This window comes from Podarcis vaucheri (assembly GCF_965113315.1).
Source record: "Podarcis vaucheri genome assembly, chromosome: Z".
NCBI classification, from domain to species: domain Eukaryota; kingdom Metazoa; phylum Chordata; class Lepidosauria; order Squamata; family Lacertidae; genus Podarcis; species Podarcis vaucheri.
The window spans coordinates 27118165-27142202 of NC_138758.1; the positions used below are offsets into that span (position 1 = coordinate 27118165).

The window sequence follows — 24038 nt, forward strand, 5'->3', positions numbered from 1 at the left end:
TGAGGGCTAGCCCTGAAAAGGCAGCATGCACATGCTGAAAGGTTGATGGTGGTGGTGGTAGTAATAATAATAATAATAATAATAATAACAACTGACAATGTACAATGCAAAACTATCATACAAGCTGCAAAACTGGATAGAAGCTGAGGGGCTTTTTTCTACTGCAGGTGAAGAAACAGCTGTGACTTCTCTATAAATAATATGTCGAATGTCATCACCAGTCTTAAAATTTCTGTCAGTGGCATGAATATAGCAAGTATCACTAGTGCTGGTATAGATTATCATGGGGGTGGCAGAAACATTGAACGAATAAATTCACCTAGACACTCTGTTTCTTATACAACCAAAACCCAGGAAAGATATGCAAAGATTCAGATGTTTTGCACTCATCAAGCTGATCTTATTTCCAGCCTAATATTCTTTTTTTGTTAGGTTTTGGAAAACACGTCTGGGTCAAACAAAAGACCAAATGATTGTAACATGTAAGGGTGAGGAATAAGTTGTCAAGGCATGTCACAGATGAAAAGTTTCAGGAATATGCTGTTTCAACCAAATAAAATAGATAAGCATCACACAAAAATCAGGCCAGGTAATGTTTTATTCATGGTGTCCTTATTCAGCACCATTTTTTCTCTTCTCATGTGTCTCTTCCAATTTGTTACAAATCAAAACTTACTTAGCCTATTTGTCATTCACGTAAAAAAGAAAAGAAAAAAGCAAACCCTCAAACCAAACATTGCTGTTTCATACAAACTAACAGAATGCTAGTGCCTTGAGGGGGCAGATTCAAGACAGAAAAAAAGTTGTCTTTCCCACAGGGCATTCACTACCACAAGAGGTAGTGGATGGCTTAAAAACGGATTAGGCGGATTCATGGCGGATAAGACTGTCAATGCCTTCAAGCAACAATGGCTATGTTCTCCTTCCACGGTCAGAAGCAGCAGCATGCCTCTAAAACCAGTTGCTGAGAATTGTAAGTGGGGAGAGAGCACTCTTTGCACTCAGATCCTGCCTGTGGACTTCCTACAGAGATGACTGGTTGGCCACTGTGAGAAAAGGATGCTGGACTAGTTGGGTCTTTGGCCTGAATCAGCAGCCAGGGTCTTCTTATGGTCTTACAGTGGCGTAGCGTGGGTTGTCAGCACCCAGGGCAAGGCAAGTGATTTGCGCCCCCAAACCCATGGATTTGCGCCCCCTAACCCTAACCCCCAGATGTTGCGCCAGGTGCGGCCGGCCCCCCCCTGCACCCCCCACGCCACTGTGGTCTTAGATTCTGTGTTTATGTGTAGGTTAAATTGTAGGGCACTGAAGTGATCTATGATCTTAGGGCTAATCAACTGCCCTGATGAGTTTGTGGAACTCTTTATTTTAAAAAAAATACAATTTTTTTAGTGTATATGAGCCACTAAAGACATCCATAGGGTGAAACATGTTGGGCAAGTCATAATGGATGTTCTGGCTAATGAAGACTTGATTTTATTTGTAAGCATTGTTAGTCAAGAAATGGGCCATTCATAGATCTGAGTTTGAATTTATATATTTTTAGTAATATGCTTTACTCTCAAATCTCCGCATCTTTTTATTTTTGCATGTTACTGTTTTGCTGGATTTTTATTATATATTTTTTTCTTTCTGTTAGGTATCCTGTCTCACAAACCTAGTAGAGTTCTTTGAAGAATGTCAACAAGTAAACAGAAAAAGATGATTCAGTTGATAAAGTGTGCTCAAATTTTCAATGAGCTTTCAACAAGCGTTCCTAAGTAAACTTGGAAAAATGAGAAACATGCATCCCTACTCTGAGTTGGCGATGAAGAGTCAGGATTGGGCAAAAGACAGCCAAGTGACTGTGGTGAGGAGGAGGAGCAACAACAGGTAGGCAGGGCCAGTTCTCTAGAGAATCTCTGCCAGGTTATGGACCTTGGCAGATGCCTAAAGACACAAAGCTCCTGTTGCCAGCCCTGTGTGACAGATGAGTGAGAAATGTATGAATCAATGACCCTGATGCTAACTTATCACCCAGATCCAGGTGGAGCCAACATTTATCTGCTGGGAAAAGAAGTGTCACTCACCATCCTGATGGTTACCTGAATCAGCTGGGGATTTGCTCCGGCGCACTGGAGCTGGACTCTTTGCAGAGCTCTTCTGAGGTGTTGGGGAGGACTTGCTGCCTGGAGTAGTTGGAGGGTTGCTTTTCATTACCCGGCACTCTGATAAACAACACACAAAACCAAAGTAAGTGATTGCATTGATCCTTTAAGTGTCTTACATATCTGCAGCACCTAGAACAGGCTTCCTCAAACTTGGCCCTCCAGATGTTTTGAGACTACAATTCTCATCATCACTGACTACTGGTCCTGCTAGCTAGGGGAGTTGTAGGCCAGAAACATCTGGAGGGCAAGCCTGACCTAGAGAGATGGTAGTATGCTGTTGTTGTTTTTAAGCAGGGCATTACAATTAAACATCGAAGGAGGCCTATATAGCTCAGCAGTAGTGCACATGATCTGCATTTGAAAGGTCCCTGGAATCCTCAGGTAGGAAAGATTTCTGCCTGAAACCTTAGAGAGCCAATGTCAATTATGGTAAATCAACCTGAATTCTCTTCTTCTTTCCCCAATCTCTTGTTTCTGCTCTCTTCCATCTCCCTGGACTCCTGGAGAGTTCTGGAGTTGATTCTTCTTGACCAGTGCTTACTTGGTTTATGGACAGCAGCTACAGGTTTAACAGGAACTTCCAGCCCTCTGACACATCCAGATTTCCTTGCAGGAAAGGAAGTATATCCATCCTGGTGATGGTGGAGCCATGCCTCCCCCACCTCTTAGCAAGCCTTGTCTAATGGCTTGACCATACTTCCACTTGTCTTAGAAAGCACAGGCTCAAGTGGTTTCCCACTTGTCTCATACTTGCTAGGGCCCAAGCAGTTTTCCCTTTGCTCCAACACTTACTCCTGGAAAACCTGATCTAATTACTATGAGATCATTTCTGGCACTATCTAATCCCAAACAACATATTGCATATAACTATGCAGATATTTAACCTACAGATTCTGCAGCAAACCCACAATTCAGATCGAAAGGTCAGAGCTGGGAACAAAGTAATCTTATACACCCAAGGGGTGTGTGTGATGATATCATCACATAAAATGGTGGTTTAGATTATCTAATCCCACTCACACCACCAAATTAAAATACTTTTCAACCTTAATTAGCCCTCAGTGTGCTATTGCAGATTTAGCATAAGAAAACAATGCTTCAGAGCCTTGGAGATGAGAAAGAGAAAAAAGTCCTATTTCCCATTGTGATCAGCTAATCTAAAAATTTCAGGCCAGCAGTGAATGGAGAGTGGCCTGCAATAGCATGAAAATCAAACCACGCCTGAGAAGGAATTAGCTCCAACAGTTGAGCTTTTACAGCAATTTTTAAAAGGAACTTAGCGAGGAGTGGCAGAATGTAGCTACTGCTTTGAGAGTAGAGGCCTCACTATAGCAATGAAGGAAATAATTAAAACTGCAAGTGGGGCTGTAGATCACAAGGCCGTAATTTCTTCCCTTAAGAAACACTAGTAGATGTTCATAATAGCATTGATTGATTGGGAGAATAGAAATTGCATAACTAATTTAAGACTCAAGGGGTGGGTGGGTATATGTGAGGGTGGGATCTCCATTTATTTATTTTATGGGTAAAGGAGACTGCCAATCAAGGGCAGCCACTGGGAGAGCTGAGAAGCAGAGCTGCGACAGGCCAGCTCCGTTAGGCCTTCTCTCCCTCCACTGTCATCTGAGGGCAGCCATTTTGTCCGGCTGCCTCAGTGGGAGAGATAGGAACACCTGTCTAAACAAGGGGGCTTGAGGGTTTTTTTTGCTTTTATTCTCTTCCCTCCTTGCCCCTTTTCCCTTGTGTGATGTATTTTTATTTATTTGTTTGTTTATTAGAATGTAAGCCTGTGGTTTTGGCAGAGGAAGGGGGGGTGCGGTGGGTGCGGTCCACCCCAGGTGTCATCCCCACCCCACCCCCCTGGGACACTTGCCAAAATGGAATGATGAATAATAATGCCCAAAATTAAATGATGATGTTTGTTGCTGCTGTTTGAGGTAGCTGGGATTTTTTCTTTCTTTCTCTTGTGGAGGGTGTGTTTTCTGCTAACTCCCTTCCAATGCACTTTATATAAAAAAAGAAGAATCCTACAGAATATTTCTGCAAGAAAAAGAATTTTGATGCCCTGATCAAATCCATAATTATTATTAAAAAACAAACAAACAGAATTTAACTCAATTAACTTTAAACAGCAAAGCAAAAAACCAAGGTGGCAGAATCCAATTTAAATAAATCAACACATATGGGAAGACTTGGGACCCCAAATTTATTATGGTCATGATCCTGCACATGTAATAATGAAAAAATAATCTGTTTTAATAAAAATAGAGCTGAGACCTTACCCTATTTAACTTACCAGTCTATTGTCCTCAACTATATACTGAGTCCCTTTTCTTTAGCAGACCTACAAGTTTGAACCTCAAGATCCAAAAATTTGGCCCCAGTAATGTGTACAATTATTCGTTTTGTAACAGTTTTAGAGAAACACATTTCAAAGGCTGGAACCAAAAGGGACTACACACAAAAAGAGACCTCTATAAGGGAATGAAACCTCTTACTGGAGTACAGAAAATGATACAATTTGGTGACCTTGAAATCAGTTCGCTGTCCATACATCAAATTATACATTTCCTTGCTAACCCAGCAGTATTATCTCAAGCCACCAGACCCTTAAATACTATTGAACAACTGACTTTAAATTATACATAGAATCAAAAAAGTTGCTATCCAATATCTAAAAGATTACCCTCGGGTTACAAACGCTTTGGGTTACAAACACTTCGGGTTACAAACTCCACTAACCTGCAAGTAGTACCTCAGGTTGTGAACTTTGCCCCAGGATGAGAACGGAAATTGCACGCTGGCAGTAGCAGGAGGCCCCATTAGTGAAAGCCCGCCTCAGGTTAAGAATGGTTTCGGGTTAAGAACAGACCTCTGGAACGAATTAAGTTCGTAACCCAAAGTACCACTGTATTTGACTTTTAGAAGGCAGCCCTGTTTAGGGAAGTTCTTAATGTTTGATGTTTTACCGTGTTTTTAATACTCTGTTGGGAGCCGCCCAGAGTGGCTGGGGCAACCCAGTCAGATGGGTGGCATACAATTATTATTATTATTATTATTATTATTATTATTATTAAGCATTATGTTGGAGAGGATGTCAGCAGATAGGCTAATACATCCATATGCGGTGGCAATGCAAACCTGTACAATTATTTTGGAAATTAGTCTTTGAAGAAATTCCTTCTGTTACAAGACAAGTGGTACAACCTGTTCTGAGGCTAGCTTTATTAAATCTGTTTACAGATGACCGTATTAATTTATTGTTCAAGGACTTACTAATCATTTTCATGTCTGCAGCTGGAAACATAATTACACCCAAAAGTAAAAATCCAGACAGGGAGGCACAAGTGTCTGTGCACGTTCAATGCGAGCCTACAATGCTTCTCCTGCACACCAGCTCCTGGCACACTCACACCTACCCACAGCCTGTCAGCCGAGGAGGAGGAGGAAGCTTGACTAGTGAGGTAGTTAGAGGAGGGGGTTACTGCTCCCCGCTAAAACACACACCTCTCTATAGCAATATGTAAGGACTTCTATGTTGTTGGTGGTGGGGCGCCGGTGATTTGCACCCTAGAGCTGCGAGGGGAGACAGTGGCTGCTGGAAAGGTGGCCCTGGCCCTCCTGCAGGGTCCTCCCAGCCTTCACTGCTGGCTGTGAGGTCCGCTTGGAAACCTCTCCTTAGCAGGCACTGGAGGGATGATGAGGGAGAGCATCCACTACTCCTCTGGCCAAAGCTGCATCTGTGTGCTGGAGGAAGGGATGCTGTTGATGCTGATGCTTTCTCCAGAAAAGAAAGCTGCTGCAGTCATTTGGATCATATGCTGCTGTTATTATGAGAAACATTATATTGGTTGAGGCTGTTTGGGGGCTTTTTTTGGATTTTAAAATCATTTTTTAAAAAAATAAATTGTCCTACTTGCCATACGTTAGCGTTTTCCTGGACATTTTGCCGATTCTGCAAAAATCCGCCCGGACGCCATTTTTCAGTCCGATTCCCACATGTCTCCGGGAAAACCCAGACATATGGCACTCCTAACAGTACTGGAAAACAGCAGCTAACTTAGCTCTGGTGGAACACAAAGACCAAAGACAATTTTGAAACTATATGGCACATGCTTATTCACTACACTGGAAAGGATAATGTTGTCCCTCCCGCCCACCAGCTACCAATGGTTCACTCTGGGGCAGTGTGTTAAGATGAAGAGTAGAAGACCCTTAACTACTATAATTAATAATAAGCTGCTTGATACAGTCTTCATTTACTTTGTATATGCATGGAATGTTCCTTGGGTGGTGAGGGTATATGGAGACTGTTACATGTATTTTTTTTAACTGAAAAATAGAGAAGACACACACACACACACACACAGTCAGAACAGAGTTTGGCAATAAAATTCCCCAAGTTTCCTTACAATTAGTGTGGAGGGACAACAACGATATGGCGTCTTCTGAGATGGCATTATAATGTAATGTCACCATGGAAAATGCCAATATATGCAGAACCGCACCATCAGAGCTAGGCATGGGGGTTGGAGAGGCAGAAAGCAAGATTATAACAGTCTCCAAGAGTCAGGCTTGCTGGGAGGCCTAAGACACTGCCAAGATGAATAGATTTAAAAGAGATGGAATAACCTTTTTTCAAAGGAGCTCAGAGGCACAGAAGCAGAGAGGTGAATGCAGGAGAGGAATATGAGATAGAGAATACTTTGCCTTGTCAAGCATCAGGACATCACATCAGGCAGCAGCCGATGTCCCTCACATTGTCAGCTATCCTCCAGTCAGGCAAGCAGAATTACTCATGTCATCATGACAAAAGCCATCACAGTAAGAGACATGCATCTGCAGGACATCAGACACCACAGACATATCAACTCTAGCTGCTGAGCTGTGAAATAAAGCCTGAGAAAGGAGGATGGCAAGGGCATGGTCCAATTCAGAGACTCTAATGCCTGTATAGGAGCTTGGATGCATATTATAGCCCTATCTGCACTATACATCAAAAGCACAATCCTATCACTTTAGACAGTCATTGTTTTCCCAAAGGGTCCGGTGAACTGTAGTTTGTTCATTATGCTGAAAGTCATTAGGAGACCCTTTCCCACTCACACAGCCCCAATTCCCAGATACTTTGGAAGGAAGCAGTGACTGCTTAATGTGGAATGATACTGTCTTAAATGTATAGTGCAGATGGGCCCTATCAAACACCCGGGCAACACTGGGGCAACCCAATTCTCGCAGAACTCCAATATGTACTTCAGAATGCTGGGGGCCAACACCAGTTAGCCATCACTACTGAACCTCTCAAAACAGCATTTATCTATCTGTTCATCTGCCTATCCACCCAATCCATCCAAAATGGAAGTATCATTTCTTTGTGCCCAATATGAATTTGTAACACAGAGCATCTTCTCCTCACCCCAAAGACCTTACTGTACTCATTTTGAAGAATGGGAAGATGAAAAGATGTCCTTTAGTTTCTAAAGTCTTTATGTTTCTAAATGCCTGATTTGCATTTATATACCAAAATTGGGTGGAATGGCATGAATATTAATTATATATGATACACTAACAATAAATGTTAGGCACTAGGGGTTCAAGTGCCCAACCTTACTAATTAAAAACATGTAGAGTCTTGTATATTTTAATTGTATTTCTGGTGGGGGGTTTAGCAGCATTAGGAATTTATTTGAAGGGGGGAACTCCAAACAAACAACTAAGCAAGCAACTGAAAAGGAAAGCTTGGACTGAGATAAGGATTGAAATTTTCTTGAAATTTTGATGTTGAGCCTATCCATACAGATGTGGGTTTTCTCCCCCTAATACTCATCCTGCTCTTTGATTTTTACTCTTTCTGCTAAAAGAATACAAACAATGCTCACATTATTATATGCATATTATATTAATATATTTCCAAAGTAACCAGCACATAAACAGATACAGACAACAATGTATAAAAATACTCATGTATTCATTCTTATGAAATTATACTGCAGAAATATAGTACTGTGTGGGGCTTGACTCTTTTCATATGCATAGCTTTTGCTTGTGTAACTTTGCATATAATTAGTTGGGCTTTTTCATAAACATGCACAAGAAGCTTGATGCAAGAAGCCGTAACATGTGGGCAAAGCTTGATCAGTCAGAACCACCAAATTCTGGGTATAAACCCATTTAAAACAGATTCTTCCTCCATTCTTATCCATGACTCTCTCTATTCATTTAAGCTTTTAATCTACTGTGAACAATGTGTGTGTGGCTGGCAAAGGTCTAAGAGGACACAGTCTCGATGCTTTTACACATGAGTAGATGGTGCCTAAGGGACGCGGGTGGCGCTGTGGGTAAAAGCCTCAGCGCCTAGGGCTTGCCGATCGAAAGGTCGGCGGTTCGAATCCCCGCGGCGGGGTGCGCTCCCGCTGCTCGGTCCCAGCGCCTGCCAACCTAGCAGTTCGAAAGCACCCCCGGGTGCAAGTAGATAAATAGGTACCGCTTACCAGCGGGAAGGTAAACGGCGTTCCGTGTGCTGCGCTGGCTCGCCAGATGCAGCTTTGTCACGCTGGCCACGTGACCCGGAAGTGTCTCCGGACAGCGCTGGCCCCCGGCCTATAGATGTGAGATGGGCGCACAAACCCCAGAGTCTGTCAAGACTGGCCCGCTCGGGCAGGGGTACCTTTACCTTTACCTTTAGATGGTGCCTGGTGCTTCTCTTTTCTATTGATAACACATGGACTGAAGCTCACATCAGCAGCAGCACCTCAAGGCTGCAGCTACCTCTCCCTGTGCCATGGGTCTGCCCCTGAAGATGGCAGGGTTTGGTTTAAGGAAGTTATTCATTCACTGCTGTAATTCTGGGTGCAGCTGCAAGGTATCCTGCTCTGGCTTTTGCTACCACATCTGACCCTATCATTAGACAGAGTTTTTTAGGTGTCAGGAAAGCAAATTGTTAGTTGTTGAATCTGGTATTACTGACTTTTCTTTTCTTTTTTAATGCCAGGTCTAGAGAGAGATGCATTTTGTTGCTGCAGGTGCCTTGAATACAGTCCACATTGCCTTGGGAGGGGGCAGCATGACTTAGAACAGCCAAACCAGTGGCTGCAGAGACTTTCAACTGTTTGGTCTCTCTGCTGTGGTGATAGAAGAGAAGATGCCTGGGAGCCTGAAGCCCTTTTGGTCCACACAAGTCAGACTGCAGAGCTGGTATGGTGTGGTGTGTGAGGGCGTGCATGTGCCAAAGATGATGTGGTTTCTAACAGTCATGTTCTCATGTATACTGCTGCCAGTTACCTACCAGGCTGCAAACAAGGTGCTGCTTCTGGTGTATAAAGCCCTCTATAGCATGGGATCAGGATATCTGTAAGATAATCTCACATCTTATATACTCAATCAGTCATTGAAGTCTGCAGATGACGGCCTCTTGTAGATACAGTGGTGCCTCGCAAGACAAAAAGAATCCGTTCTGTGATTCTCTTTGTCTAGCGGTTTTTTCGTCTTGCGAAGCAAGCCCATTGACGGATTAGCGCTATTAGCGGCTTTTAGCGGCTTATCTGCTGATCAGATCAGCTGATAAGCGGCTTAGCGGCTTATAAAGGGGGGGGAGGGAGAAAAAAGTAGGAACTCGCAAGACATTGTCGTCTTGCGAAGCAAGCCCATAGGAAATTTGTTTTGCGAAGCACCTCCAAAACGGAAAACTCTTTCGTCTAGCGAGTTTTCCGTCTTGCGAGGCATTTGTCTTGCGGGGCACCACTGTACCACCTCATCAGGAGGTCCGTATAGTACAACATAGGAATCAGGCCTTTAGTGTGACAGCATCTACCATTCATAATTCTCTTCCCTTGGGTATCAGACAGGCAGCACCTCTGTCATCTTTTGGGTACCCACAGAAGACCTTTCTCTTTCAGCAAGCCTTTTAAGCAGAGATCTTTCCCAGTCTGCAGCTGCATTGGAATTGTTTTTTAGATGTTTTAACTGTTTTATGGCTTGTCTGTTTGCTGCCCTGGGCTCTTTTGTAAGGAAGGGAAAGATATATATCTAATTAATTAATAATAAAAGCTAATACACTGGAATTTTAATGGGGCTCTCACTAGCAACACATAATGCACAATAAACAGCTTCTAGTTTTTGCATCTCCCAAGAACCTGAAAAGAGATGTGGGAGCTCTGATCACCTGCAAGCAAAATGTTCCGCTGGTTGGCAGAATGCCCAGTCTTCTTTGGGTTCAGACACCTCAGGCTGGGCTTCCTGTCAAGTTGTCCTGTCAGGATTTCTTTTCCAAATTGTCTTGAGAGAGACAGAGAGAGAGCTTCCCTGGAGCTGTGAGAACTGCTAAAATATACATAAGACTCTTGGGCCCAAGCCAACGTGTAAGTTTCACGAAGACTTTCTGATTCCATAAACGATGACTGAGACTTTTGTGTGTGTAGGGGTGGGAGGAAAACCAAGGGCTGCCACCCACCAAAAAACCATCTCAGTCAAGTGGAAATGATGGGTAAACTAGCAAAGACTTTAGATTGGGAGGCAGCGAGGAAGGGGCGAGTCAGTTTTCTTGGGATGCATTTTGGAGCTTGCATAATAAGCATGCATTATGACTTGAGACCCTTGGACCCTGTTATGGTCCTGGTGGCTTACACATTTCCTGCTCAGGTTCCTAGCTGGCTGATATTTAACTGAGGGCTGAGAAGCCAGCAACATTGGATCTGCCCACTGAAGGGCTCAATGCAATCAGGGCCGGTACCTGAGGTGAACCACAAAATAGTGCCCCCCATCCATGCCAGGGAAGAAGGGGTGATTGAAGATCTATGTCAGGAAAAGGAGGGGGGTGACAGATGAAATCCTTTGCCATTCATCTCTCAGCCAAGTTTGCTGAATGCTGCAAGCAGTATTACTTAAGCAACTTAAGCTAAACTTGCATAGATTTGCTTGTTCTACATAGCGTTATTTGCTTTTCAATTTGGAAGATGGATAAGGAGCCATATAGGGCCTTCTACTGAGTTTAAGAGATTGCATTCAACAGAGTGTTGGTTTACAAAAAAGAAAGAGAGGGAGGGAGGGAGTTCTTGGGGTGCTGCATCCTGCATTTGAAGCACTTGACAAATCAACATTTTAAAAAATTAATGGGAGTGATTAAGTATCTTATACAAAATGCATCCATATGGCTATAATGAGATGACATTTCCTGGCAGATCCTGCCGCTCCTGTGAAGTGTATAATGTTGGCACCATTAATGAGACCACCTATTCTGCCTTGTGGCAAATCTGTCATTGCCCATTAGATGCTAACATGCGTAAACTGCTCAATCAGTGAGAAACCCAGACATCTACATTCACGGACTGCATTTCCAGATATCTATGCATTTATGAAGACACTAGGGTTTCATCAACGATGGTAGCAGCACATTTCCCCACAAGAGAATTTGAAATTGGGTGCGTAGCTACATAGGCAAGTACATCCCAGTTAGTAGTATATTCTGAAAGGAGGTTATTTTATCCTCTCACTTGAAATACAGGCATCAAGTCTGCCTCCTAACAGTGGCTTGAGGCCAGCACAGAGAGAGCCATGGCACAAATAAGACAGAAAATTGGGCTGTCAGAATTTCCCATCTCAAATGCTACCATCACAACCTTTTCGAAAGTACAATTCAGAGTCAATGTTTGGCCTCACCTTTAACCAAACAGGATTTTTAAGAGGAGCAGAGGACCTTTAGCAATATTTCTCAAGGAAGAGGTGAGGTTGCCGATTCTTAGGCTGTCAGTGGATTTTGGCTAAAGCAACATTTGGAGAGGCACTTTGAATAAGACATGTACAATTTCTCTGGATGAGATCACTTGTCTCAGTTCTTCATGCATTTCAAAGTGGACAAGGGAGATATGCTGTGAAGTTTAAAAGTGAGACAAGCCACACCCAAGTGGACAATTCATAAGCTTTAACTAACATTGGACAGACAGACTTGGTGTTGGTGGGGAGGGGATATTGAAAACTCACAGACAGCAAAACAACCACTTGTGCGTATAAAATTCAAGCTGCCTTTTCTAGAGGTGTGCACTCACCACAATATTTGAATATATTTCTAACTTTGGGAAGCAGCCTAGTCTGTTTCAGAGCTATTCAGCATCCCTCCAAGTTGACTTGTTATTCAGGACCAAATTTTTAGGTCTGTTAAAAACAAAGATGTGTCTGTCCCCTGCCCCCCACCCCCTATAACAGGGAATCTAAACATGGCTATAGCCTTTTATTTTCTCAGAAGTGGATGAAATTTGTAGGCACAGCAGAACCTCGAGAATGGATTGAGACTGCCAAAGTATAGGCAAATGTATTCAATATTTTCATATAGGGCACCTTTATATTTTGATTATTATTATTTTATAAAAGCTATAACTTTCAATTTTCTCGTGGAACAGAATGCCATTTACAGGCATTGTCACTCCTCCTGAGCAGAAGAATCCTGTCCAATTTTTAAATGGTAGCTGCAGTTCTTATTCAGCAAAGGAAGACTTTACCTTTTGGGTATTAGTACAATAGGAATAATGGGGGGGGGGGAATGAACACCTTCCCCATGGTAGGAAAAATGTCACAAACCAAAATGACCTTATTACTCCAATAGGGTTTCTGGATGTGGGTTTCTGTCCACCAAACCTTAGATTTTTGGGGATATAATGAAGAATTTGTCATTGATTTGCAGAATGAGAGGCATAGATCCATGTGAAAAATAAACATACAGTGGTTTTTACTCAGAGTAGACCCACTTAAATTAATGAACATGACTAAGTTAGGCCAAGTAATTTCAGTAGCTCTGCTCTGAGTAAAACTTCTGCTCTGAGTAAAACTTCATTGACTGCCAGCCACTGTTTTCACCCACTACCAAAAATCAAAATGAAATTGTCACTGTTATTCGAATGCTCCAGGAAAACAAATGTGATTAAAAGTTAGACCTGTCCATCAAAATGAAGCTCCCACCACATTCACCCCTAGCCCTCTTGAGCTCTAGGACTTTCCCCAGTCAGCTTGGGGTTGTATTCAATGCAGCACCAAGGGGAAGATCCCATCAGGGCAAGGATTTATCCTTGTGCAACAGAATCTTCTCCCCTTCTCCTCCAGCCACACACTCACTAAATCTATTATGTGGTTTCCCTCAACCCTCTGAAGCAGATTTGTGTAGGGTGCTATGGGGGGGGGGGAGAAGTCCCTCTGTTCAAGCAAAACGAGTTCTACTGCCATAATTATTTGGTTGAATACCATCCTTTGTTCCAGGTGGGTTTTGGTTGTGCACTTTTTTCAACTGCCAGGGTCACTCTTAGCTTAGGGAGTGCCTGCTACACCTCAAAATGCCTTGTTAACTGCACGATCCAACTCAGAAATAGGAGTCTTCCCCAAATCACCTTGGTTTACCTTGTCACAGAAGTGACACACACCCTTAGTATTTACTGGTACATGCATTCATGCCCACACATCTAAAATAAAAAGCCCTATGGCAATCCAACTTCAAGCTGATAAAGGTATAAAAAGATTTTACCCCTGCCTCCTACAACACACAAATTTATAGATAGTACAACAACAGTGTGATTGATATTACCATTTTCATCCAGAGAAAAGTCATCCTGTGCATAGCGGAATTTCTCTGGACCACAGGCAATAAACACATCATCGTCACCGAAGAAATCGTGGAGACAGGTCACCTATCGAGAGAACAAAGTCATTCATTGTAGTTTTAATTCATACCACACATTTACAGAACAGGCTTCATGCAAGCATAAAGCAACTTTTACCCCTTCTCTCCATTGCTATTTCTTCATTTCCCAAAAGCCTGCTGCAAAATGTCATATATTCTCAGAAAAACAAGGATAAACTATTGGTTTTTTGTGAAGAAGAAGAAGACAACGACCAGGCACCTTCATACCCTACAACATTTCTCTGATGAAAATAGGGACATCCCATTCCATAATGATAATTTTACTATTTATCCCCCACCCATCTTACTGGGTTGCCCCAACCTCTCTGGGCAGCTTCCAACATATATAATAATATAAGACATTAAACATTTTAAAAAACCTTCCCTATACAGGATTGCCTTCAACCGGCTCGGGGCCTGGATAACTCCATACCTTCTAACATTTCTCCAGTGAAAATAGGGACAGCGCACCACATCCTCCAAAATTTATCTAATGAAAATATGGACGTCCTAAGGAAAAGCAGGACATTTCAGGATCAAATCAGAAACTGGGACAGCTTCTCTAAATCAGGGACACCCCTGAAAAATAGGGACATTTGGAGGGACTGCACCTTGCACAATGCAAAATGGTAGTGGCAACAGGATTTCCCCCTCAGCAAAAAGAGACTAGCAACCTTTGGGCCCTTCTCTCCTTCTGCTGTGTTCTGTTCCATCTGGTTCTTGCAAGAGCTCTGTAACTAAGAACTAGTCCCTGAGTTGGCTTTGCACCTCTTCCCTCCCAATCCCCTTTATGTTTAAATTATGACCTTTAGATTATAAACCAGAGAGCAGTGTCTTCCACTTATATTTGTAAGCCTCACTGGGTCCCTCCACCTTTCTCCAGTTAATCAAGCAGGGCAAAAATGTTTTCAATGATAAATATGAACACATTGATTTGAGTGGACTTAGCCTCTAGTCTACATTTCACAAGCCAAATTTTATTTGTGACATCTACAGGCATCCAGGCAGGTTTCCCAGTCCTGCACCCCTTTCAGTTAAGGATAGGGGATAAATTTGTTTGGTTTGCCTGCTAATGGAGAAGCAAGACAGGATCCCATGTGCCCACCAGCGCTCTTTCCTTCTTTAGATGATGGTTACATAAGAGCAATGGGGATGCTTGACTATGCTGCCATGTCACAGGGCGCAAAGAACAATGGAGGCAACACAAATAATAAGCAAGGTGTCAGAAAAAGCTCCCATGTGCTCCTCAGTAGCTTCAGTCATGACAGCTTAATTATACCTTACATGTGAAATATCAGTTACGATTACACAGTAACAAGAAGATAACTAAGTTCTTCATTAATCTACTGGAAACAGCAATAATTTCACAGTAACTTGTGTCACCTAATCTTTGGAGAGCTCAGATTTAAGGTGAGTCAGAACAACAGAACCACCAGGATGGGAAACAATAGCCTCTGCACAAAAAGTTTCTTTAAAGAGTGTTTCAGAAAACCCATCTTGCTCAATATGCATTTGATTAGTAACTTGGGATAAATGCTTTGGAATTCTGTATTTGTTACGTCTATTTTCTGACATGGTGATAACCTATATTCCTGACATGGTGATAACCACTCTGTTTTTGGGTCAAAGAGTGTCTTGTTGCTAGTCAAAGTTGAGCTTTGATTTAGTGGAAACAAAAAAAAACCCAAACATGAATTGCAATCCTATTGGCATGTACAGATTAGACAGACGTGCATAAGATTTAGTTGTAATGCTGCAGATCTATACACACCAGGAAGTAAGTCTCATTGAACTCAATGGGACTTACTTCAGCACAGACATGCACAGAATTGTCCTGTAAAATTACATGAACGAACATAAGAGCATAGGAAGAACGCGCTGAATCAGGCCAATGGCCCATCCAGTCCAGCATCCTGTTCCTATAGCAGCAAACCAGATATCTCTAGGAAACCCCCAAGCACAACCTGAGCACTGGAGCTACAACTCCCACCATACCTGACCATTGGCCATGATGCCTGGGGCTGATGGGATCTGGAGCTGAATAACATCTAGAGGGCCATAGGTTAGCCAACTACTATGTACAGATTGTTTAGAATGCCTCTCCTAAAACACTGGGTACTCACAATCCATTCTAATCTTTCAAGATCAGGGCATGCCCTCAAGATGGATTTGGACTTCAAACCCTCCTCCATTGCACAAATTAAGTACCAGGCATGCCCTACACAAGCTATGTTGTAGCATTCACAGTTTGCCTGTGTATTTGCAGAGAGTGCCATGCCTAGTGGGTATACTGTGCACATCAGCTTACTGCCTACTGAGCCAGAAGTAGTTCATCTTCATTGCCACAGACTGATCTGAATTGGACTGTGATTAAATTAATTTCAGGCTATAATAAATCAGACGCAAAGCTTTCCATTACCGCGACGGGTCTCAGCATTTCAGATGGGTGACTATTATTGCAGATTAAAACCAGACAGACAGATAAAACTACGGAATAGTTGCCATTACAATTCTTTGGTTTTCACACATCTTTCATTTTCCAAGCCAGGAACTTTGGGGAAGCGTCCCCCCCCCCCGATCCACCTACACGGTGAAAACAATGAGACCCAGTTTATAGCTGATGTGGGCAACATACCCACATAAGTGTTTCATGCAGCCTCTCTCCTTCAAATTTGCTAAAGGGAGAATGTCTGAAGTTCTTCCCATTGAAAGATCTCCCCAGAGATTCGAGTTCTAAATGACTTGATGTTTTCTTTCAAGAGAAACTGATAAGTCAGGACTCCCCCACAGCTCCATTCTTTAACATTTCAGAATTTCAGAAAAAAAACATGCTGGATCAGTCAATGGGCCACCTAGTCCGGCATCCTGCTCTCAAAGTGGCCACTCAGTTGCCTTCTAGGAAACCCACAAGCAAGACCGGAGCATCTCCCTCTGTGGTTTCCAGCAACTGGCATTAAGAGGCACACTATCTCCAACTGCAAAGACAGAACATGTCCATCATGGCTAGTAGCCATAGATAGCCTTCTCCTCCATGGATTTGTCCAATCCTCTTTTAAAGCCATCCAAATTGATGGCCATCACTGCCTCCTTGTGGGAGCGAGTGAAACAAGTGGTATGTGAAGCAGTACTTCCTTCTGTAGGTCATGAATCTTCCATCCTTCAGCTTCACTGGGTGTCCACGAGTTCTAGTGATATGAGAAAAGGAGAAGCCCTGTTCTTTCTCCACGCCATGTATAATTTGATAAACTTAAAAGAGCAATAGGCATAAACACAAGGAGTAGTGGACATGTGCAATTACAAAATGGTCTGGGGCTTTGTGGGAGAAAGAATCCTGCATGCATGGAGAAGGTCCTAGGTTCAATCCTCAATATCTCCAGGTAGAGCTGGGAATGTACCCTTCCTGAAACACTGCTGCTCATTGTAGATAATACTGTGCTAGATGGTTCCATGATCTGAATCTGTTTAAGGCAGTTTCCTATGCTTTGGCTTCTTTATGTCTCCTCCCACCCTCACATTTACAATTCACATGTGGACACAGACAGATAAAAGTTGGGGGGGGGGGAGAAGAAAACTTTTTGTTATCTGCACTAACAGTCATCTTGATTATCAATGGTTATGGAGAAACTGGAGAAATCCAGTTCCCCTCCATCTTAGAAGCAAAGCATTGCCTCTTCCCATATATGTAGTATGTGCACTTCTCATTTTTCTCAGTTCATCTGCATGCAGTGTTTATTATTTAAAACATTGGCTAGGGGCTGCTTCTTATGTTGAAGGTGGCTTACACATGACATACCTTATGGTTGCTAGGAGACTTATATTCCAAACCTGAAAGAATAAACATCTGCCAACAATTAACACTTGCCAACGTGCAATGGCCTGAGGACTTCACTGCCCTAGCTAAACTTGAACATGATTCTTCTAAATGGCAATTTTGTGTAGATACTTATCTGGACAGTTGGATGGCTTATATCAACTTGTATGTTTAAATTAAGATAGGTGCATTGCTGATGGTTGTGTTCTCTCTGTTTTATATATGGGTTGGTCATGTGCACAGCTGGTGTGCTATACTAATATATGTGTTGTAACAAAATCTAGTGCACATGGTGCGCATTTAAATCTGATGGGAGCCACATGGGAAACTTAACACTGGTGATATCCTCTGCCGACTCTAAACTGAGGCTAATGAATACTTTACCTCTAAGTAAGCCTGACACACTTTAAAAGACTGGTTGCTACTTGTGTCCCCCCCAATCAGCTGTTCTAATTAAGTTCAATAATTAGCCAGAGAAGCAGAGGCATCCCAGGAGAAAGGGCATGTCAATGCAAATATATCCAAGCAGATATCCGGCACATCATTAATTGTTCTAAATGCTTCTTTATGCTCCTAGCAATGAATTTATTAAGTCGAAGAACAGGAAATATGAAAGCAGCTTGTTTGCAAAGGTAGCAAGCTGTTGAAGCTAGAATAAGCACAGCACTGGCAATAATGTCATCACAACAGCTTTCAAGCCAACAGCAACAAAGAAAAGCTGCAAGATTTCATTGTTTGAAGACCTCTGCTCCCTTTGTTTTGTACACAGTGAGTAAACAATGAAACTGCAATGAATGAAATGGGTAATAGCAGGACATTTAATATGGTACCTTTATGCAATTGTTCCAATCTGAGAAATGGGAACACTGAGCAGAGGCGGAGCTAGCTGCTCCAGCACCCGGAGCAGCACACATGCTGTGCACCCAGGGGCGGGGCTAGCTGCCTGCAGGGGCACGGCAAGCATCCCGGGGGGGGTGCAGCGATGTCCACCCCCCCAATGGATGACACCTGGGGTGGACTGCACCCACCACACACCCCTTCCTCCACCAGTGACACTGAGGACTGGTTGAATGGTTGTCGGTCATACTGATGCAGCAGAGGGGAAGGAGAAGACTGAAGTTGGACAAAATTAGGCATGTCCTTCAGTAGCACAAAAGGAAGAACAGATACGTGGACTGGCTGGGGTAGGGAATTATGGGGTAAATAAGTCAATGGGACAGTGAGGCAATGGAGTAAAAGGCTAGCATTTGGGAGAAGTTGAAAGTGGAATTGACTGAGCTTTTCCATACAGCATCCAGAATAAGTTGCACAGGCAGTAAAACGTGGCTTAGGTACAGTGGTGAAGTTCCTAAATTACTGGTAGAGAAATTGAAGAATGGCTTGTAAGAGCAAAGCAGCCAAGTAGAAGCAACCAGATTACGTTTCCGAGTGCAATTCAAAGTATTGGTGCTGACATTTAAAGCCCTAAATGGCCTCGGTCCAGTATACCTGAAGGAATATCTCCACCCCCATTGTTCTGCCCGGACACTGAGGTCCAGTGCTGAGGACCTTCTGGCAGTTCCCTCACTGCAAGAAGCCAAGTTACAGGGAACCAGGCAGAGGGCCTTCTCAGTAGTGGCACCCACCCTGTGGAACGCCCTCCCACCAGATGCCAAAGAGAACAACAACTACCAGACTTTTAGAAGACATCTGAAGGCATCCTTGTTTAGGAAGCTTTTAATGTTTGATGCATTACTGTATTTTAATATTTTGTTGGAAGCCGCCCAGGGTGGCTGGGGAAGCCCAGCCAGATGGACGGGGTATAAATTATTATTATTATTATTATTATTATTATTATTATTATTATTATTATTATTATCTAGGCTTGATTACCTTCCTTCCAAGGTGAGTGATCTACCTAAGCCCGGCAGGATAGCTTAGATAGCTTACTCTATGGCATTAACCCATTTATGCAATAATTAGAATTAAGCATGTTGGCTATGTGAGGCTGGTTATCCCACAAAATCCTGGAGAACCACTGACAGCCAATGTTGATAGTACTGAGCTAGACGGACCAATGGTCAAAGTCAATACAAGGTAGTTGTGTTATGTTACCTAGTATCCTCCAAATGTTTTGGACTACAATTCCCATCAGGCCCAGGCAGCATGGCTATTGTATGTTATGATTGCTAATTTATGTATTTTTTAATGAAACACTTTACCTCAGTATATGCATCATTGAATACATTATTTGGCTAGAGAACTACACAGCAATTTTTAGGGATGGCTGTGTTTAACTTTGCGTATTGTTTCAGAGACCATGGATTAGGTAGGGTCACTGAATCAAATTTCTCCCACATATGTATATGCAGTGCTATTATCTCACAGGATTAAAAAAAAATATTAATGGGAGGCTGAAATCTGGAGCCTAAGACCAACAGGGATATGACTAGTAATCTCTCACCCTCTTTGCCTTCTTTTCTCAAGATCCGCTCTCTGCACCCCCCAAAATCACAATTCTTCTGAATGAATGAAAGGATTACAAAGTGGGATTCCAACTTTTCCATAAAGTTCAGGAAACAAAAGTATTCTCCACAAATATTACAATGACTTTTGCAAAACAAAAACAAACCTCTCTTAAATGAGTAGTGACCTCTCCAAAGCAATAGCAGAATTTGGCACGGTAAACAGGATACTCTCCCAAATTAGGTGCAGATTATACCAGCATGCTCACTGCATGCCTGGGGACATGATATATGAGGTGGATGGGGAGAAGCTTGTGCAGATATGCATTTATGTGCACATGTTCTATAGGGGATTTTCAGACCATTGTGGAATACAAAGAGAAACGGCAAGTGATCTTGTCATTTCATAGACCTGTAGAGCTAGAAGGGATGACAAGGGTCATCTAGTTCAACCCCCTGCAATGCCATTTTAACCTGCATTGAAGGGGCCATTAGAATATTGTTTTCTATATGATCCAAAAGAACAAAAGAAAGAAAACTGTTTAAGGCATTTTCTTCTCTCTCATAGGTTTTCCCAAAGGGGTGAGGTAAGAACAAGGCTTTCTCACCTATATGTTACAGGGCCCCTTGGAATGTCAAGCTTCGGCAGTAAAGGGCAAGGTTGAATAGGCTCCATTTGGGGGGAGACTGAAGACAAGAAGGCGAGGGGGATAATAATGCAAGAAACAAAGCCCCATTTTATTGCCAATAGTATAAATCACATGTTTTACATTTGAGCACGTGTTGAGGTTCATGGCGTGGAGAGGTGGTGCAGGAAGGAGAAGGGGCGCAAGCAAGCCCATATAAGGTCAGCTCATATAAGGACATAGGAAGTTGGTAAAATTACGATTTCCCAGAAATCAGGTGGCATTATTTTGCAATGTATAAAAAGGGCTGGCAAGCCCAGAGAAGGCGGGCAAACATTGGGTAACGCGTGTCTGTACCATTACTTTGTCATGACAAAATAAAAAAGTAAATGTTTTACTCCTGTCTGATTGACTCTTTGAAGCGAATTCTGATACTCCAAAGGAAAGGTCTATCAGCATGTGGTGTTTTGTAGAAATGCTTTCCTAAATCCAAATTTCAGTTTATCTTTTGGCTACTACATTTTGAATCATCATCCTTTGCATGTATTGCAATTCCTTCCTACTTTCCTTTCTCCCCCACCCTTTTAGAGTTGTATTTCTCTACACCTAACTATAACTTTAAGCTAGAGATTCTTGGAGACCATTAGAGTTTCCCTAAAGGCACATTACAGATCACAATCTCCTGGGTTTAATGTGTGGAATTCGTATGATTAACAGAAAGCATGGGAACCTGGACAATCTAGTTCCTTCCTGGCATATGCAGAATATAGGAGACAGAAATATTCTAAATGTATATTTTGCCTGCTTTAAAGATGCAATTCTAATCTTAAAATCACAGCTGAGCTGAAATGGCTCTCAAAAGACCTTTGGAGGGCGGTGGACTTGAGATTCTCTGCCCCCCTCCCCTTTATTAGAACAAAAGGAAAAAGAATGAAGAAAAGGAACAGAGTCAGCTAATAATCAATAAACATGTAAGAATAATCAATCAATCCTAATTTAATGATATACATTAAATTTAACATAAGCCTATGGCTCAGAATGTAAAAGATAAAAGATTTTTCTTTTTTCTCAACCCCTGAAAAAAGGATGATTTTGCAGAATCATATCTGAATATGTGTGTGTCTGTGTGGGCTGCCATTTTCCCTGGAATGACACTATGGATGATGCAAAATGGTGGCTAGGCTGTCAGCACAGTTGCTGCTGCTGTCATTTGCAGCAGATGCAGCAGCCCCCACCCCAACAAAACTCATTAGGAAAAGTCAAAGAAGCTGTGCTATGACCATTGCTAATGTTTTGCCCCCTCCCTTCCAAGAAACGGCTGGAGAATGTCTTGTTCCCCTGGAGAAGGCCTTTCCAATTTATCTTCATATATTAGGAGAGGTCAGTTGCTTATAGCTCTTCCTAAAAGACAAATCTTTTTACGGAGCCTTCAGTCCTTTTTGCTATTTCTTATCTGTATAAGGTGTGGATCTCTCCTGTAAAACATTTGGCTAGCTCAAAAAACAAACCCAGCCTCTTGCAGTTTTTGCATATTTTTAAGGTAACCCATCTCTTTTTTTATTTTGCATTTTAAATGCAAAATCCAACCATACTTCAGAGTTGGGGGACCTTGTGCTGGGAGGGAGTAAATGCTGCCCTCTAGGCCTCTCTAACTGGGCCTTAGATTTCTCCCCAGACCACGTCTCCTCATTGGTCCTACTTTAAACCCAAACATGTTTCTTGGGTTTCTTGAAGGTGTCCTTGAATTCTGATAATGCCTCTTTATCAGGATGGAGGACTGAGAGGGGTGGCGAGTCTATGTAGAAACTAGTCTACTGTACAAAGGTGAAGTTTACATTAATTGCTCTGCCCCCCTTTTGCCTCTGCCCTTGCCACCACTGACATAGGACTCTCGGAATGTTGTCCAGAAGGAAATGTGGCCCACAGTATCATAAAGATTCCCCATTCCTGCTCTGCTTGAATTCTTTAGTCATTCCCCGACTCGTTGATTATTTAACATTAACTTTTATTCTATTTGCCTCTTTTAGTTGTTCCTGGTTAGTACAGGCACAGGAAGCTTCCTTAAATTGGGTCAGGCCATTGGCTCCATCTGGCTCAACAATGTCATTTGGTGTTTACAGGCACGATAGATATTTTGCCCAATTCTAAGAGTACTTGAAGGTTTCTCTTCAAGCAAAAGTGAGGGATTTGGAAGGAAGACAAAGACATTTCACCAGGGCTAGTGAAAGTTTTGAAGGCGTAGGTGCGTGTTGCGGCACACGCGACTTGTGGCACTGCCACTATTAGTATTGCAGTTTCAAATGTTTTTTGTAACACATGATATTGTGCACTATGCCATCTGTGCTGCCAAAATATAACAGTTGTTTCTTTAGCAATGTTGAAGAGCTGGAGTAGAAGAAGGAAGTCAGCAGATGGAGAATGTTGAGGAAAAGACCATGCCGAGTTGTAGACTATTTCGTGAAGCAAATTCCTTCTAAAATCTCATGGATTTCATTTTAAGCAGCAGAATCTAGCTCATTTAGATTTGCTACAGCTTGCCAAGTTTATTTTTGAGACTGAGTTAAATAAACAAATTCAAAACAATACACTTGCTCTTAACAGTGACAATGTCAGATAGTCATTCAAGTATGTGATGATGTCACTGAGGGTAAACAAAATGAATTCAGAGCGAGGTCATTGCCCTCACTCCAAACTAGCTTCACAAATGGCATTACACACAGTCAGAATCGGCTGGCAGCCCGATTATGCCATAACTGATTATATTTAAATAATAAACAGTGCCAAAAATGCAGTTGATTAGAATTCCAAGCATCAGCAAAATGGTGTGATAAAGGTAAGCTTTTGGAAATCTTTCAGGAAACAGTTTGGACCTATCATTTTTGTGCAGATTTTTTTCTTGCGGGGTGTATTCATTTCAGCCCTCTCACATGAATAAATAAGTGCTGCTCTATTTAAAGGCTATATAATAAGCTTGCTCACCCCCAACTGTGTGCCACTTTGAAATAAAGCCGAATGTAACTTGGCCAATTGCCAAGTTGCCCAATATAAACATTAAAAAGGAATTGAACATGTCTGGTGAACTTTTGGTGCCTCCAAAACATGAGAAATCCAATTAGTCCCAAGCTGAGATGCTATTTCCCTCCATATAAACATTGTATTTACAGCCAATGGTGTCAGAGGTTGGATTATCGACCTGTGTTGGAAAAGAGATTCATTGGTCTACTGTCAACATTTCTGGCGACGGGTCAGTGCTGCAAACATGTTGAAGCATTAATACTAAAATAGTTGTAGATTCCAATTCTGGTCGATGGCAAACAAGCATTAATCTCTCCTATTCCTCCACATTGC

General features: G+C 42.3%; 1 protein-coding gene and 1 long non-coding RNA gene across 3 annotated transcripts in view; one reads left to right on the top strand and one right to left on the bottom strand.

Moving 5' to 3' along the window:
• The window catches only part of DCX (doublecortin), a 107127-nt gene that overhangs the window by 11715 nt on the left and 71374 nt on the right, over positions 1-24038 (bottom strand). The window contains exons 4-5 of one of the 2 annotated variants that reach the window (XM_082208665.1): positions 13714-13816; positions 2085-2207 (exon numbers count right to left, since the gene is read on the bottom strand). In XM_082208665.1, the coding sequence (XP_082064791.1) occupies positions 2085-2207; positions 13714-13816 (226 nt within the window). Of the gene's footprint in view, positions 1-2069; positions 2208-13713; positions 13817-24038 lie in introns of both variants that reach the window. The other variant, XM_082208664.1, reaches the window with a different exon arrangement.
• Positions 2161-23381, top strand: LOC309524216. The gene is made up of 4 exons (XR_014215862.1): positions 2161-2232; positions 9142-9344; positions 18198-18388; positions 23063-23381. It is a non-coding gene; the product is annotated as an uncharacterized lncRNA (long non-coding RNA).